The sequence below is a fragment of the Mirounga leonina genome, unplaced genomic scaffold (assembly GCF_011800145.1).
Source record: "Mirounga leonina isolate KUSES-001 unplaced genomic scaffold, KU_Mleo_1.0 Mir_166, whole genome shotgun sequence".
Classification (NCBI taxonomy): domain Eukaryota; kingdom Metazoa; phylum Chordata; class Mammalia; order Carnivora; family Phocidae; genus Mirounga; species Mirounga leonina.
This window is the reverse complement of record NW_023270418.1, coordinates 1211502-1229962: the sequence shown is the minus strand read 5'-3', so window position 1 is coordinate 1229962 and position 18461 is coordinate 1211502. Positions and strand designations below refer to the sequence as shown.

Below are 18461 nucleotides of genomic sequence, written 5' to 3'. Positions count from 1 at the left end.
ACCCCAATACAACTACAATGAAAAAAACTTATGGCCTGGATGAAAACATGTGTTGAAACATACATTTTCCTTCAACACCTGACAACTTGTCTCCATAGGCATTACTTAGAGGCTGAAGCTCAGCTTCTCTGCACAGTAGATGGATAAAATCATACGTTCTTTCTGTAGAACCAGCAGGAAACTATTAACCTAAAGACAAACATACACTTTCTCTTTAAGTAAAGTAACTCAGTTGGGGTGGTTTGGGAAATAAAGTTAGCAGACATCTTTGTAATATGTCTAAAGATATTATGGCCTCCTCCCCCAAGAGTTAAGGGGAAGACTCCCCAGATCAGAACTTTGGTTCAGAGACTACTAAGCAGGCTGTTTCTAATCATTAAAAGTTTAAAGATGAATAAATAATGAGATAGTTCTATATTTCAGCTAAAACCCACTTAACTGTTTAAAAACCACTGGAACTTCCTCTGACTAGCATTAGATCTAGTGATAAGTCTGAACTTTCAACTCATAAAGCTTTAAACTTTCTCTCCCCATGCAAATCTGTGAGCACCAAAGAGGTCTGCAGTCTGGAAGCATTTTACATATAAGCAGGCAATCACTTTAAACTTTTTCTTGCTGGCTGAGCAAGAAAGATGGTTTGTAAACAGAGAACATGAGCTGGTGTGAGAGCACTGTAAAATTTATACAGTTAAGAAGAAGGTGGCCCAATTCCCTGACTGGGAACTAGGAGAGAAGGAAGGGGGTGAGTTCGCCCCCCCCAGGTGGCAGAGGCAAGTGCACTTTCCACTGCACTAGGAGGATTCGCCCCTCTGTTAATTTACCCCATCTTGTCTGGAGAAAATATTCACCCCATAAAGACAGACACAGAGTGGGCTATTGGGTAGTTGTACCAGGGTGTATATTTAGGTACCAGATGTGGCCAGCACAACTGAATAAGGAGGTCTAGCAATGGGATCTTGGTACCTCTTGGTTCTGCTTTGAATACAAACAGCATCCAGCAAGCCCTCCAAGTCATTTTTAGCGGAGTACTCCCAGCTAATGGTAGAGCTTCTGCAGGGGCAGACATGGAGTCCTTTGGGCTGGACTCCTTTAACCCAGCCTTAGTCTACAGGAGTCTTCATGCCTACAGACAGGCCTGGAAAAGGATTATAGACTTGTTCCCAGATGATATCACAGCAACTGTATGAAGTGGCACAGGGTAAAAGGTCGTAGCATTCTACTTCAGTAGGGAATTTGCAAGGAGTAGGGAAGCAAAAAGCAAGAACAAGGGAAAACATACATTCCTTTCAGAGCTGCTGAAGAGCTCCCACTGCCCTGACCCAGGGCTGGACCACAGACTTTTCAGGGCAGTCGGGGGCTTTATAGAAAGAAGATTGATCAAAGCGTCGGATGGGATGAGTACAACCTTGAATTGCATAGGCTGATTAAAAATATAAAGTTCATCTTCCTTTTTCTCTTGGATGAGTAGTGTGGGATAATGGATAAAATATGGGCTTTTTCCATACACATGACACTGGACCAGTATTATAATCTAAGATTCATGTTCCATATCAGATAACTTTGGAATAATAATCAACTACCCAATAGGATAGTTGCTCATTTGGAACGGGACTTAATGTCTGGCCTATTCTAAGTACTCAATGCATGTGAGTTCCCCTTCCCATCCTCTCTGCTGAACATAAATTCATAAATGACTTCGGCATTGTAATAAAGGAAACAGGCTTTGGTACCAAAAAGAATCAAACAAATAATGAAGGAAATTGAGGATCTAGATGTAAGTATCAGAAGACAGCAGACAAAAATCAACATATAAAAGTCTGAGATCTACATTTTCAAAGAGGCAAGCCAGGCTTTGGCAGACGGTGCTCATTCCCCTAAGAAACATTCCAGAAGAGAAACTGCTTCATCCAAGTACCTGTGACTGAGACCTTATACTTAGGGTACCTCTGAGCCATCCGTAGGCCCCAATCCCCAGAGTGAAACATTCTGGTCTTGGATCAACTAAGACAGTTCTGGTTTCCCCATGGGTGGTCATCATCAGATTCTCTACACTGAGTCAGGACCTGGAGGTGCACCTTTGATGGGAGCGGCATAGCCTTCAAGTGGCTGCAGGGTTGTGCCAAGTTTCCTAGGACATGGAGAAGGAGTTCTTGAAGGCCTTGAAGGCAGCTGACATGAAAAAGAATGTGAGCCGGGGGCTTAGGGTCTGTGTTACTGTGAACTAGGGGATACTCTGCTTTTCCACTCTAACTCTGCTCCCAGCCTCCCTAACGAATGCCTCATTGCTGGAGGGCAGGACAACGTCCAGATTCATACTGTGGCATACAAGGCCCTCTCTACTCTGGCCCTGCCTGCCTCTTTAGCCTTGTTTCCTCCCAGCCTGGACTTTCTTTTTTAAACTTTCTCCGTGTATCCATGTATTTCTGCATGTATCCCCTAGTTCACATGCAAATCTGTGAGCACCAAAGAGGTCTGCAGTCTGGAAGCATTTTAGGCATCAAAAGCCACCCCAAAGTTCAAGCCAATTCATGTCACCTTCTACTCCCATCACTGTTAAACCCTAGTTAGGACAGCTCCTTGAACTTGACCAAATGGAAAGACTGGGTGGAGACCAAGTAATTTCTTCCAAGTTTCAGAGGGTGTCTAGGACAACACGATGCTTTAAAACTTGGGTTTGGGGGCACCTGGGTGGCTCAGTTGGTTAAGCATCTGCCTTCGGCTCAGGTCATGATCCCAGGGTCCTGGGATCGAGCCCTGCATCGGGCTCCCTGCTCAGCGGGGAGCCTGCTTCTCCCTCTCCCTCTGCTGCTCCCCCTGCTTGTGCTCTCTCTCTCAAATAAATAAATAAAATCTTAAAAAAAAAAAAACAAACTTGGGTTTTTTTGTGAATGGGCTTGAATAGTTGCTTACTCCAAAGCAAGAAGCCCCCCACCATCTCTCTGAAATTTTCAGCAAAGTCCGCCTCACATACAAAGGCCATGAATGAATGTGTGGTGGGATAGGAAGTAAGGAAAAAGGCTTGTTTGGATCCACCCATGAGGGAACCAAAATATTCTTTGGGATAGGGAGTCAATCCTCCCGAATTAATTCAGAATGAATTAGAAGATTTCAAATGTAGCATTTCAAAGACAAAGATGACCTTGAGGACCTAAGGTACATGAGCAATCGTGGAGAAGGCACCGGATTTTCTGCAAATTGAAGAAGAGTTTTCTATGACCTGAATGATTATGTTCCCCCACCCCAAATTCCTATGTGGAAATCTTTATGCCCAGTGTGATGGCATTAGGAGGTGGGGCCTTTGGGAGGTGATTAGGTCATTACACAGAACCCTCGTGAATGACGTTAACACCCTTATAAAAGACAGTGCAGAATGCTAGGTAGCCCCTTCCACCCTATGAGGACAGAGTGAGAAGTCAGCCATCTGCCCAGAACCCGACTAGGCTGGCATCCTGATCATGGACTTCCAGCTTCGAGAAATGTGAGCAATAAATTTCTGTTGTTTCAGTCACTGAGTCTGTGGTATTTTACTATGGCAGCCCAAAAAGAGTGAGGCAGGGTTCTAGTTCAATCTCATCTAGATCTTAAGGGGCTGATTGATCCCAGATGACATCTAAATTACACATGTATTGATAAAAGAATATGCAAAGGTCAGAAGTAATTCAAAGAAGAAAAATGATCACCTTGGAAGTTGGTGGGATGGCCAGGGAAGGTTCTAAATAGATGTGACCCTAGGGCAAGATGTGGCATGTGGAACGGAAATGTGAGTGGAGGGCAAGAGGGTACGGAGTCATGGTGAGAGGCACATATCTCCTGCAGAGGAAGGAAGCGCTGGTGTGTGCTGGGGAGTGGGGAACAGGCTGGGAGGAAACAAGGCTAGAGAAGCAGGCAAGGCCAGAGTAGAGAGGCCTTGTATGCCACAGTATGAATCTGGACGTTGTCCTGCCCTCCAGCAATGAGGCATTTGTTAGGGAGGCTGGGAGCAGAGTTAGAGTGGAAAAGCAGAGTATCCCCTAGTTCACAGTAACACAGACCCTAAGCCCCCGGCTCACATTCTCAAGTTCATTACTGTTAACATCCTTGTGCATCCCAAGAACTTCTATCAAGTCCCAGCCTGGAAACAGCTGCTGCCTGCACATTAGCATCCGTCTCTGCAAAGAGTTGGGTCTTGGTCATGTGGAACAGGGGGCGGGGGTCAGGGCATGTCAAGTCAACCCTGCATCATTTATGGTGCCATAAAGTTCCAAGGACTCCTTTGCAAGAACAACTCTACTTCTCAAGTCATTCCAAGTCATTCCATGTTCCAAACATAGTTACAAAATGACAGAGGACACAGATGGGTTCTTCGAAACATACACATGTTGCTTTTCAAAAAAAAAAAAAGTAAGTTTAAAGGAAGTGGTGTAAAAAAGAGGCAGGAGAGAAATCCTGCCGCTGTTGGAGGCATGGTTGATTTCTTCAACATGTGCAGAGCCAAGCAGGCAGGGTAGTAAACGGTCATTCTTGGCACATAACCTGTGACTAGATCCTAGCTCCACGCGCTGAGTGCACTGATGGGAAGAAAGCCGTTCTTCCCTGCAAAGCTACTTGAAACTCGGGGAGAAGGTGGGTGCACACGCTTGGGACCTCAGGTGGAAGGTATTGTGATCGGAGATTTTTTTTTGCCAGAGGAGACCATTAAATGCTAAACCTCTCATCTCATAGCCTCTGCTTTACAGCAGCTGGACAAAGAGGACAGAAATATTAGCCCCACCGCTTCCTCTCCACAAGATGGTTGTGTAGGTCAACTCTGTAGGTCTTTGCTAGAGGTGGCCTGGTGGCCCCAGCTGGCCCAGATCAACCCCAAATACCAACATCACTGTCCCTGCTAGTTATGGTGCGCTCATTATGGACCAGACCGGAGAGGACTTTACTTGATCCACATAACACTCTGAATGTGGCAGTAAGGAAACATGGGCTCCTGGCAAATAAATAATTAGCCCAGGCGACGTGGTGAGGGGTGAAGAGGGGCTTTCACTAGGTTTGACTAGCTGCACTCATAGCCACCATGCTTCTGCGCATCTGCAGATGGAATATGCCTACCAACCTGGGAGCCGCCAGGGTTGCCAAGGGACAATAGTTGTAGTCGAAGGCAGAAGTTCATGCAAACCCTTCACCCCTGTGATGATGCCCCCTATAAGCCTCTTCCCCGCATCCAGACTCAAGGGTGAGGCTTCCCACCCTGTTGGATATCTCTGGTGCCTATCGAGATGTTGGGCTCTGGCCAGTGTTGCATCAATGTTTGTACTTGAATAAGATCTATTTCCAGAGCTCTGGGAGAAGTGCCTTACTCCGTCAGCAGGGGTAAGTCTATTTCTTCTGGCAGCTGACTTTACTGTTACATTTGGTGATGCCTGGATTAGCTAAAATGCTTATCAGAATTGTGCTCAAGGCTGGGGGTGGGAAAGGGAGGGGGGCAGGAAAGCGCAAAGAAGAGTATTAGGCAAATAATGAAACAAACAAAAATGTATCCAAAAGAAACTCTAGGTGGGGGATGTGACCCTGAAAGACAGCCACACCTTGGCTTTCCATCAGCTTGGAAGCCCTGTACCCAGCACACCCTGGGGGAGAGGCAGACATGGCCTCACCCTTCAGTCCTTCCTCTCTTCCCACTGCCTCCTTCCATCATCGGGGGACTGATAACAAATCATGCTCGGGATGGGCATGTGCCTCAAGCAGATATTTTCCCAGCAAGCGCCTGTTTGTTTTATCTTCTAGAATGGAGCACATCGTGGGAACAAACACTAGATTTCAGGTTCCCTCCAAGCTCACTCTCCTCCTTTCCTTTTGTCCGTGAAAGTATTTCAATCTACAGTGGAACTGGAGGATAGGAAATGGAGAATCTCATGCACATGCCCTCAGAAGAACGGCATGTAAGAACGGAGAGGCTGATGGCCCATCAATGTCTGATTTACGGAATATAGAAACTTATCTCCTGACCATGCACATCTGCCAAGAATCCCTCTCCATCCTCAAACCAATGAAATTACTGCTTGGACTCTGGCTGAACCCTCACATGCCCCCTTGCACTGTGGTCCATCATTATAACACGCCCCAAACCCTCAATAGACTCACTTTTTTCTTGCTCTGGCATGCATTTCCCAAATTAGAATTCCTCTGCTATTCCCAAATAAACTCAATTTGAGTTTGGTAATTTCAGCTTACCTCAGTTTACATCCTTATTTAGGTTGACACCTATATAGGGACATCTGCACAATGCTCGAAAACTGGGAACCCCGTTTGCCAGGGCAGTCGGTGTCTGAGTTGCACCCTGTGTTATTTTTCAGGAAAAGTGGGCACTCTCTAGCATGGTGTTATGAACTGCGTGTTTATGTCCTCCCTGCCCCCGCCCCAATTCATGTGTCATAACCCTAATCCCCAGATGATGGTATCTGGAAATGCGGCTTAGGGGAGAGACTTAGGTCACAAGGTTAAAGACCTCACAGTGGGATTAGTGCCTTATAACAAGAGAAGGATGGGGCTTGCATCCTCTCTCACTGCTCTCCATGTGAGGACAGAGCAAGAACACAGTCATCCGGAAACCAGGAACAGGGTCCTCATTAGAACCCGACTGAGCTGGCATCTTGACCTTCGACTTCCCAGCCTCCAGACCCGTAAGGAAAACATTTCTGTTGTTTAAGTCACCCAGTTTATGGTGATTTGTTCTAGCAGCCCAAACTGACAGAGACACAGGATTATGAGAAGCACTGATGAATGTGGGTTCCCTCCCGTCCCCCGGAACCAAGTCTGGGTAATATGTGGACTTGTTCTACAGAGAGGCAACTGCCCTGTGGCTCCTCCCCAACAGCCAGGCAGATCCCGGGTTGGGTCTCCCTATGTGTAACCTTTTAGAAAAGAAAAAGAAAGCTTTGGCTAGAAAAGGCACCTAGAGCTTGACATAGTGGGGCAGCAGGCTGACGTTCGGTACGTATTTGTCACATGAATACAGATACAAATGTGGTGTGGGCCTCCCTTTAGCGTTAAGTGAGAATTCAATGAAAAGTAAATGAAGCGATTTCACCCCAGCATCGGGTTCTGTTGGGATGCTACAAGGGGAGGCAAAAGACCGAGAGTAATGGTTGAAATCTTAGATTTTTAAAAGCAGCCTCGACAACCCCTTAAGTACCAGATTTCAAGGGGGAGGAAGAGAGGAGGAGTGTAAGACAGTGGTTAAGGTGAGGGTTCTGGAGTTAGATCACTTGGGCTCAAATCCTGGATTTTTCCACTTTCTGTGTCACCTTGGGTAACTTACCTAACTTCCTCTATTTTAGTTTTCTCATCTGTAAAATGGGGATAATAACATGACCTGCTGCATGAAGACTGATGTGAGGATTAAATAAGAGAATGCATTTAAATTGGAGCATAACGAGCATTCAGTAAATGTTAGTTCTTGCTACTTTTAAAAGAACAGTAGATCGCAAAGATGTGACCTGCATTTTCCATACCCTGGGATGGGTCCTCATAGGAGGCAGTAGATGACAAACTCTGTGTCAAGAGAACTAGTTAGTGAGCAAGGCTGGTTTTTATTTGTAGGTAACTGAGGCAATCCCTCCAAGGTACAAAAGAGCATCCAGAAACAAAAATGAGACATAGCTGCCTTGTGGCCTTGTCTCCTCTGACCATTTGGATTCATTCATGCTTCAGGTCTTTATAATTCAAAAGAAAACCAATGCCACGTTAGTAATTTTAGCAATAACGGCAACAATAAAAAGCACCACACACACAAAGGAGATGCAGGCAAGGTGGGATCAGGGTCAGGCCACAGCAGGGAGCCAAACGCATCATAAAACCACTATAAAATCCACCAAGAAACTTACCTCTCCCTAAATCAGAAAGGATTTTGATGACCGAGCAATCAAAGCCCAAATCAATGAATGCAGAAGCAGTATGGACATCTTCACCTCACATACACTCTGACACACACATACACACTCCTTTTCAATGACTCCTCCCCCACCCAGACACTCTCAAAACTTTCCAACATTGGGTCATCAGCCAAAGCATGTTTGGTTTTCTCAAACTGCAAACATGAAACGGGGAGAGGGACCAAAAGGAAACTTAGCCAGAGCAAAGGGATCAATGAGTTGGGTTGAAACCATGCTTTGCAGGACACAGAGAAAAATCTAACCTAGAAATCTTTTTCTGACCCAGAGTGAAGCGGATGATTTTGCTTTGAGATGAGTCCTTGGATGATGCACTGCATGACGGGAAAGAAAAAAAGTGGAAGAGATGAGTGAGGGGAGAGAAGATACGTTAGACACACACATGACTAACAGGAGTCTATGATAACGGGGAGGCGCCTGGCTTGGTTGGTTCTAACAGAAGGACTAAAACCTGGTGTTCGGGGCTTGCGCCAGCATTTCACACTGATAATCAAGGATCTAAACCATTACCTTTGGGACTCTGGTTACCAAAGACAAAATGTGGGATAGAAATACAATGGAACTAAGCCAGTGATGCCATTTTACTATTCTTAAATTTACAGCCAGAGTGTAAGCATGGTATATTAGATCCCTAGAACCTGAGAATAAGATTGTCCTTCAGAAGTAAAATTAGAAAGGATCAGTATATAATGTGGGAAACCAGTCATCTGCCGAAGTAACCCAATCTGGGCCAGATAAAGAATGAGGGAGGACATACAGCAACGCCAAAGGCCAATCCATGTCACCACAGTACAGAGTCAGGAGGCCATGATGGTAGGAATCACTCTGGAATAAACGGATCTAAAAACCTGGCTTAAGTAAGTTTGACTCTTCTCTAGGTAAAGCACCTGTTTTTTCTTACTGGGAGATGGGTGTCCTGACTGGAACATCTGGTTCTCTTAAGAAAACACACGCCTACCATGGAAATGGGTGCCTCGAGCTAGCATAGCTGAGTGACACAAGCCTGGTATTACTCAACGCATGTTCCTTGGAATCCTATATGCAGTGAGAAGCCCTACGAAGTAAGTTCTGCGGCTCAGTTTGAGGAATGCTTTCTACGGCCTCTTCTGAAGACTCACAGCACATACGTGTTCTTCTCTCAGGCTCCCTCATCTCAATAAATAGCACCATTTACCACTGCTCACGCCAGGAATCTAGGCTTTATCTGTGATGCTCTCCCTCACTCCAGCCAGTCGATCTACTCACAGTCCTGTTGGCTCAACCTGGTGAAGTGGTCCATCAACAAATCTGCTCCAGCCCTTGGCCCAAGCCACAGTCATCTGGAGGACCACAAAAGCCTCTTACCTGGGGTCCTTCCTTCCATCTCTACACCTTCATAGTCTTATTATCCAGAAGGGGGCTAAGAAGATTTTTTTTTGAAACCATAAATCAAGTCTCTCTCCTGCTCAAGACACCCCAGCAGCTTCCTGTTACCTATAAAATGAAATGCAAACTCTTCACCCAGTTTAGCTAGCACACTGTGACTGGACCCCAGGGCCACGGCACTAGGCAACTCCAGGGACCACCAGTCATACTGTCTTCCAGGTAGACAGAGGCTTTGCTTACAGGTACCTTACCATTTTCCAACTCCCCTCACCCACTGAACTCCAGCCACACCAGCCTTCTTTTTGGTCCTCCAACCTGCCAAGCTTACTCTAATACCACAGGGCCTTTGCACCAGCTGCAACCTCTGGCTGATCTATTCTACACCTAAACTTTGCGTGGCTTGCTCCAGGTCATTCCTATCTCCGCTCTGGTGTCACGTCCCCAGAGAGAATTTCCTATCAGTCCAACCTAAGTTATCAACCTAATCCTTCTGAATCCCATCATCTTACTATAATACCAGTATGTGATAGTTCTCTTCCCTATTTGCCGGCCTCCTCCAGGAAAATACAAAGAGTGGGCACACTGGTGGTCTCATTCATCCATGAACTCCAAGTGCCTAGAACAGTGTCTGGCACATGGAAGGCATTCAAACACTAACTAAATAAATGAATGCATTTTTGGCAGATTCAAGGACCCGAGTAGACCTGTAATAACAGTTTTAACAACTCAACCCAGATTATTTACCAACTTTTCCCCCTGTGGAACTCTTCCCCTACAAGTTACCATCCAGGGAATAAGCACTCTGTAGACAGTGTGGGAAATGATATCCTGGTCATTCAATCACCTAGGGCCATCAGGGGCCTCGGATCAGAGAATGGCTCGCACGCAGGTGCTTCTTCAGGTCAGGGTGCAGAGGCTCGCTGCCCGGCTGTCTGTTCCTCATTACTAGTCCAGGCATTTCTGCTAGCCTACAAATTTCCATAATGTCAATTGGATATAATGAGATAATTAATTAGGGCATCTGGTTTACAGCACACCCATCACTGCTGGTTTTAACACCATCACAAATGGGAAGTAGCACTTCTCAGGGGAAGGAAGAAGCTGTAACCATCTATAAGGCACCTGTTTTGTCTGGACTGTTTTGTGCTTTGTCCAATTACAATGGGCTTCTGAGGGTACGAACGTGTGCGAGAAGCCCTGTGATTATTAACACTGGTGCTTTGGGGGACTGGAAAGGAAAAGCCATTACTCTTTAGCACATATTAAGTGAAATCAAGCAATCAATCTAATTAGTGACGTTTAGATGATTTGGTAACTAAAGGTTTACAGCTTCAAGCAACAATTATTGTGGACTTTTCTTTAGAATTTTACTACGAGTCAAACGCTTTCTAGCTCCTGATCCCCTCCCTTTCCCTCCACCCATTAAAATGAATGTTCTACAAGGCGATCTTCTGCAGAGTCGTTGAGGGATGCAACTATTCCCATTATAACACAGTAGATGGTAACTACCCTGGCGCTCTGCGTGCTTATCATTCCACACCGAGAGCCCCACTGGCAGGCATCAGCCCCTCTGCGAGTGTCAGCAACAGTGAAGCCCTAATCCCACAAAACGGAGGACCACGGCTGAGGCCCCTATCAACTCTCCAAGGCTAACAAAACCCAGTCCCCGGTCCTCTCATGGAAGGTGGCTGCTCCCTTCCTTGCTAAGCATTTCCCGTCTTCTGTGCTCCTGATATTCCTCTTCTGGTGAAGCAGAGGCATCCACGGCAGAACTTTCACCTCCACTAAGTAGAATGACTCAACGCATAGAACACCGAACGCCCAGCTTATAGGCAAAACACGGCAAAACCAGGCTGGAGTCTATTTTCGGGGCTGTTTAGTGCATCATAGGCCGGCATCAAGGCAAGAGTAGTTAGGCAGCTCTGGCTGCCGGCCATTCTGACCTGTAAGAGCACACATCTCCACCAGGCAGGCACTGGAGGCAGCCCCGCTGCATCCATTTCAAGGCCATGCTAACCCCCCCCCCCCCTACCAGTAGCCCTCAGCACTGCAGAGGCCCAAACCAGAACACACTGGGCCTCGGCTACGGCTGGGCCCGGCGTGGAGGATGCCCCGTGAACCACGGAATTACCAGTCGGCGAGGCGCCCCCACCTGGACTGCATCTCAGCTTGGGCTTTTGACTGCTGATGTGGCACCGGCTGCAGAGGCTGGCCCGGGGCTTGGGGGGCGGCGGGCACCTGCTGCTGAGGAGCGCCAGCCTGGCACTGGGAGGGGGCCGCGGCCGCCTGGGCCCCGGCGGGCGGCGGCGGCGGCGGCGCGGACAGGTGCTGCCTCTGGGGCTGCTGCTGTTGCTGCTTGTAGCGGGAGAGGCTGAAGAAGAGGCCCAGGATGGCCTTGAGGTTGCCGTTCCGGATTTCTGCAAGACAGTGAGGAGATTCTTTTAGACAAGGGGCCCCAGCTCGGGGGCCCATTCTTGCTCGCGAGCTTCATCTCTCTAGGACCGGACGCGGTTCCTGAACACCTCCCTGCGACCACAGTCAGTGGACGGCGGGGCGTCGGCCACAGAGAAATTCGCGGCTTCTCCGCCACCGGGGTTAGAGCGGATACATGAGGCAAGCTGCAGCCGGATGTCTGGCGAGTGCCGGGAGGAAACTCTCAGCAAGGGCGCAACCAAAAAAAGTCAGACTCCCGAGCAAGACCGTGCTTGTTCTCAGGCGAAGCAAGCAATCCGGGACAGAGGTGCACTCCGGCGCCGGGCGGCGGAGGGGGAGCCTCACCGGTCTCCACTTGGCAGCGGAGTCCACGCTCTGTGCCTCCAGCCGCTTTGTGCATATGCCAAGGGGCTCCTACCCAACTCCGAAATCCTCACTTTGCTCTGCCCAACCATCCTTCCCTCAAACACGTGGCTCTGTGTCTCCCTTGTCTACTAAATCACTCATTTGGGATGGGTGTGGGGATCGGCTATAGGACTTGCTTTCAAAAGAACTCACACAAAAATTCTGTATTAAGAACAAAAAATGAGAACAGAGTGGGGGGTAAGAAAATTTTTATTCCCCAAACAGAATTTTTTAGGTGTTAAAATGCATTTGCCTCAAGGCATGCATAAAAAGCTGCCGAGAAGGAATAAAATATTTATTCACAGGCAGAGGCTATGGATCGAGGGTGTTGCTCCTTGGGGAATCCTTCCTTTTATGTTCTTTTAACACCAGATTCGAAGGCCGGGGCCTGAACCGATCCTGAGGGTGAAGGAATAGGGCCACCCAGCCTGAGGGACAGGAAGAAGGAATCTTGGGGGCTCCCTCTGCTTTGCTTCCACCTGAAGCTGAATTTCCTTCTCTCAACTGGCTACGAGGTCAGAAGGAGTGGGATGGAGGAAGGGGAGCATCTCCTGTGTGGGAAATGCACACGTCCTGGTTAGCCCCAGGTCGGGAAGAGACTTCGGATATAGGAGCAAGAGTTTCCTGCAGGACCCATTACTGGGCAGAGGGTATGCATGAGGTCCTTTCAGAAACAAGCCCCATTCCCTGCATGCCTGCCGGTGTCCTGGGCGTGATCTGACTAGGCCAGCCTGAATGACTGCCAGGCCCTGAAGAAATGGAGATCACAACTGACAACACAAATGTGGGTTCCAGTCTGTACTCCAGCACATGCTTTCTCTGCAACTCTGGGTAAGTCACTTGATCTCTCTGGGCCTCACTGGCAATACTGACACAGCTTCCCCATCATACAACGTTATCCTGCAGATCCAGTAAGAGCCTATCTGTGAAAGCACACCGTGAACAGTGAAGGCCTTCCCTGCTCTTCGTTACAAATAACCATAGCCCCCAGACTCCCGTATGAGATTCCCATAAGGTCCAGGTTCGTGCCTTAGAAATGGTTTTTACTGCAATCATCTTATGACTTATCATGCAAACCATGATGCTTCTGAGAGTGAAAGGGGTGAGCTTTTAATTAAGCCAGGTGGTCACGTGTGAGCTAGGACTGGCCCAGACAAAGGAGGATGCTTATTAACCATCTTGGGCAATATGGAGAGCAGAGAAAGCCTCAAAGTGCTGGCTGAGGCCCCCAGTTTCTGGAGGTAGTAGGTCAGCTTTAACCCTTCAGCTCTCCTTCCTTCTCCAGCCTACGGAAACCAAAAAAGCAGCACACACACCCCTGTGGCTTGTTCTGTGTCTGCTTCTAAATGTTCTTACAAGCACATCAGGGTCACAGAATGGGAGGTTTGGATGGGAGGAGTCAGGTGCATGAAGTGACATGCCCGTAGTCACCCAGTTGGGCACTGGTGGGAGTTGGGGACAGAATCAAAAGCTGGCATGCAGGTTTGCACCTGTTAAGAAACTTGGGAAACCATTTCCCCCTCAAAATTGAAGTCACGGGAGGGAGAAAGTAGAGCTAATCATGGGGATTGGCGCAATCTATGTAAGATTTATTTTTAGTGCCTTTGATAGTTTTCAGGTTATACTGTTTATAAGAACAAGGACTACTACTAATTAGTATGTATCAGGTTAAGATCTTGATGAGCATGATCTCATTCAATCTCTACAACCTGGGAAGTGAGTATTAAGGTCCCTTTTTCAAAGAAAAACAGCAGCCCAGGACAGTTTTATGACCTCTCCAAGGGAATACATGACAGAGCTGGGATTTGGGATTTGAATCTAGGTTTTTCCATCTCAAAGCCCGGTCTCCCCACACTGTGTAACTTGGTTTTACTTGTCTACCCATCACGTGTGGTAAATTTAAAAGCACAACCAGATGATGTTTTATTTATTAAGCTAGCTGGTGGGCATATAAGTAGTCTTTATTCTTCTGTAAGTATTCTATGATTATGGAATGGTTGGCACATTCCATAATACATTTTCTGGAACCACGTAAGAACAACAAAAAAGGGAGGAACTAAAAATTCAGCACACCCAGGGGTGGATGGGTTGTCCCCTGCAAGAGGCAGGCATGTCCACATCAGCACCTCCTGGCAGGCCAGCCCAAGTCAGGGCAAACAGAGACAGCTTTGTCCTATTCTCTACCCACCATGGTTGGTGAGTCCCTTACTGTTCATAACTCAGCACCAGTCCCTAAAACATCGTTTTCTCTGTCAAAGAGCACAGTCTTCCCACACATACACTACTTCTTAGCAGGTAGTATTTTTAGTATAAAGATCACTGACTTTTTGAGCCAGAAAGACCGGGGTTTGAATCTCGACAGTTCATCACTTACAGACTGAATTTTCAGAAGACTCAACCTCTCGGGGCCTCCATTTTCTTCTTTAAAATGGGCATATGCCAAACTGCACCTTTCCCACAGGCTTGTTATGAGAATTAAGTGAATGTTGAATGAGAAAATGAGTGCAAAGCACCCAGGACACTGCCTGATTCTACTTTCCATTTTGGTTCAGAAAATATGGCCACTCTACCTACAGTCTCCTCAGAACTCACCACAGGGCTCTGCCCTTAAAGGAAGACTAAGAAGCTGTCCATTCTCCCTGCTCCTCCCCCCGCTCATGCTGCAGTCACAGGCATCTAGAAGGATATTAATCAGGAATGATCTCATATTAGACAAAAGTCAATGGCGAGCTTCTCATTTGGGGGTTTTGTTTGTTTGTTTGAGAGAGAGAGCACGTATGCACATGCACATGCTGGGACGGGGGAAGGCAGAGGGAGAGAGAATCTCAAGCAGACTCTCCATGCCCAGCATGGAGCCTGAAACAGGGCTTGAGCTCATGACCCTAAGATCACAACCTGAGCCCAAATCAAGAGTTGGGACACTAAACCACCCAGGTGCCCCCCGTTTCTTTTTTAAACAGCTTTACCCAAGTGTAATTTGCACTCAGAAAACTAAGCGTATAATAATTTTCAGTCAATTCAGTAAATTGTAATCTTAGACTATTTCCATCACCCTAAATAGAGTCCTCATGCTCATCTGCAGTCAGTCCCCAAACCCATTCCCAGGCAATATGGAATCTGCTTTCTATTTCTACAAGGTGTGTCTCTTCTGGACATTTCCTGTAAGTGGAACCATGTAATATATAGTCTTTTGCATGTGGCTTCTTTCACGCAGCAGGTTTTTGGGGTGGCCCATGTTAGAGCATTTATCGTTAATTTCTCTGTGTTGCTGAGTAATACCCCATTGTATGGATACACCACATCTTGTGTACCCACTCCCCAGGTGGTGGACGTCTGGACTGTTTAATTTTCTTTGCAGAGCACAAAAACTGGAGAGTGGTAGATGCTCTGGTTGGGGTTGGAAGCCACACAGTTTATGCCACGGGTGGTCTACAACAGACAGGACCCAAAATAGCTAAAACTGTATTCTTTCCACATTTCCAAGAGGCATGTGTCTGTGTTCCACGAGGCCTGGTAAGCGGGCGGCACCGACAGACTAACAACAAAATCAATCGGCCCACAAGAATGTTTCCTTCATGACATTTCCCAAGGTTTGGAAAAACAGTATCATTTTATGCCTGATCAACTATCCTTACTCTTGAGTTCTAGAAAAAGAAAAAAAAAGAAAAACAAAAACAAAAAACAAAACAATGCAGACCTAGCTAGAACGGACACTACCTGCTGGTATCTACACCTGCCTGAGAACCCTGACTGCATTTCTCTGCTTGTGGCCACGCCCATGTCCCATGAACATGCTACAGAGGCCATTTTTCAATTTCCATTAGAATTCAGTATTGCCGGGACTCTTAATTCCCTCGGGTTCTGACTGATTTCTTTGCTCCCCCTGGCTGGTACGAATGTGCACAGATGCTGTATGGGATGCTGGGCATGAAGGATAGGAAAAACAGAGTTCTTTTCTTTCAGCATTACTTAAGAGAAACCTCAGGTCTGGTTTACTAAGGCATAAACACTGGAATAATCTAATACACAGAAATCTGCTTTGTAAGGAAGAAGGGACCGGGAGCCAGCTCAGACCAGACTGCAGAGTCAGAACTCCTATCCAGTTCCCTTAACCCACAGCGCTGTCCGGCTCACCCGGCGGATTCGGGACTGTGGATTCTGTGGCATTGTTCCTCCAGATGAGCCGTCTGCATAACCTACATTCAGCACAGCACTTCCCACCCCATTCCCGCAGCCCTTCTGGGTCCTGCTCATCACGCCAGTCAAAGGCTGGACCCACGGGGGAAGTGGGACAGATGAGGGGGTGGGAGAGCCTACAGGGCCCCCTCTGGAGAGTAACAGAATCAGGTCCACTCACTGCCAAACAGGTGATGTGGGTAGGAGGAAATGGAAATAATCCACCAGCTGCTTTTCTCCTAATGATCCAGAAAGACCTTCTGCTCTCTGGCTCAGAATAAAAGAGGAACAAGCTCAGCATCTAGGTTTCTGGCCAAACCAGGTCTGAGCTCATCAAGTCAGCAACCAACTTCACTCCAAAAGCATATACCCCTTCCTGGAGGCACCTGGAAGGATCTTCCTTGTCTCTGTCCCCCCCAGTCTTCAAGGTTGATGAAGAGCTGGTCTTCGCTCCTGTCATACTACCTATGTCTCCTCTTCTGTCCAGATTTCCCACTACCTTCCTTTCCTGTCTGGTGAATGCCAATTTATCCTGTCAAACCCCGCAGAAACACCGCTGCCTCTGTCAAGCCCCCTGACTGCCCCAGGCAAAGCTAGTCACTGCCTCTCTTTGTCACCACTGTGTACTTACCAGTAGCCCAGCTCTCTTATTAACGGAAACTAAAGCTAATTTTGTATGACTGATACTATGCCTGGTCTACAGGATGTGCCCAGCAAATGTTTGCTGAACTAAATAGGCTATGCCTCACCCCCCAGACCTTCACTTCTCCATTACAGGAGGATGGGCTCAGGGCCAGGTGTTCTGAAACTCCCAAGGATAAAAGCCATCCTTCCTCACGGGACAGGTTTACAGATGGTTGTGACTGGTGGAGTGTGTGTCGGGGAGGGGTCTTGAAAATCACCCAGGTTAGGGTGAGGCCCAAGCTCCCAAGACACCGGATGGGTCCAACCGTCTGGAACACAAGAGGGTGGGAAGGCCTAATCCAGGGGAAGTGTCCCAAACCAGGAGAGTCTCCATGGGGCTCCCCTGGGCCCGCAGCCTCTACCCTGGAACAAAGGCTCTCTGTGGTTCTCCATCGGGCAGGTTGGGGCAGGGCACGATCTGCTGCAATGTCTCAGTGACAGGTGCATACACCCTCCACCCTCCCGGGGTTCCAAACCCTGCTTTAGTCACTGGAAAAGGGCGGAGAAGTACCTATGGGGCTTTCCAACCACTGATGTTTTTCATCAGAGGAGGAGCCTCAGGGCACTCAATCATCTTCAAAAGGAAAACAAAAAGCATTAAAACATTATTTCTTTAAACACAATGATGCTTTTCTAGTAATTATGCAGGTGGTTAGAAGTGTGAGGAGTGGGGAGTGGCAGAAAATACCAGGCCTCTGAAACAGATATGAGCAACTTAGCCATGGCTGACCTTGTGGGCCTCCCTTTTCCCTCGTGGGACTTAATATCTCTGGGCCTTGGTTTCCTCCTCTGTATGATGGGGATAATACGAATACTGATCTCAAAGGGTTGGGGGGATTAAATAAGATACAAAACATGTACAGCACTTAGTTCGTGACTGATACATGGGTTCTCCATAAATGGCTTCTATTTCTACAATTTAACAGTATGTCAAATGAGAGGTTTCTTGTAACCCTGAAATTGAATAAAGTGAATAAAGCCCATTTGAGGATAAAAGTCTCTAAGTATCTTTCCTCTGTAAGCTCAAGGAGTTGACAAAAGTTGGGGCCAGTCACCTTCCCACAAGACTGCACTAGTCCAGAATCCGTCCTCCCACTGAACACCATCATCATCCCCCAACCTCAAAAGTCAAGGTGAGAAGATCTAGAGGACTCTTTCTGCCATCTTTCTGGGCCACTGTAATGGGATTTCCCATGAATTCCACATGAATGTCCTGGAAGATGCTCTCAAGAGCATTAAGAATGTTGAAAAGAGAGGCAAACGCCAGGTTCTTAGTAGACCCTGCTCCAGAGGTGCGCTCTCTCAAAGGTCATGCTTCAAAAAATGATCCTCCATTTTCTGACTGTGATGATGAAGCATGGTTACATTGGCGATTTTGAAATCACCGATGGTCACAGAGCTAGGAAAATTGTTGCGAACCTCAGGTGCAGGTTAAACAAGTGTGGAGTGAAGAGCCCCAGATTTGATGTATAACTTAAA

At 47.3% G+C, this 18461-nt stretch overlaps 1 protein-coding gene across 4 annotated transcripts in view; it reads right to left on the bottom strand.

Annotated features, from left to right (window-relative positions):
- The window catches only part of NAV2 (neuron navigator 2), a 392023-nt gene that overhangs the window by 213538 nt on the left and 160024 nt on the right, over nucleotides 1-18461 (bottom strand). For 2 of the 4 annotated variants that reach the window (XM_035012444.1, XM_035012441.1), the window contains exons 5-6: nucleotides 11437-11701; nucleotides 8165-8233 (exon numbers count right to left, since the gene is read on the bottom strand). In XM_035012444.1, coding sequence (XP_034868335.1) covers nucleotides 8165-8233; nucleotides 11437-11701 — 334 coding nt within the window. The remainder of the gene's footprint in view (nucleotides 1-8164; nucleotides 8234-11436; nucleotides 11702-18461) is intronic. The other 2 variants (XM_035012442.1, XM_035012443.1) reach the window with 1 other exon arrangement.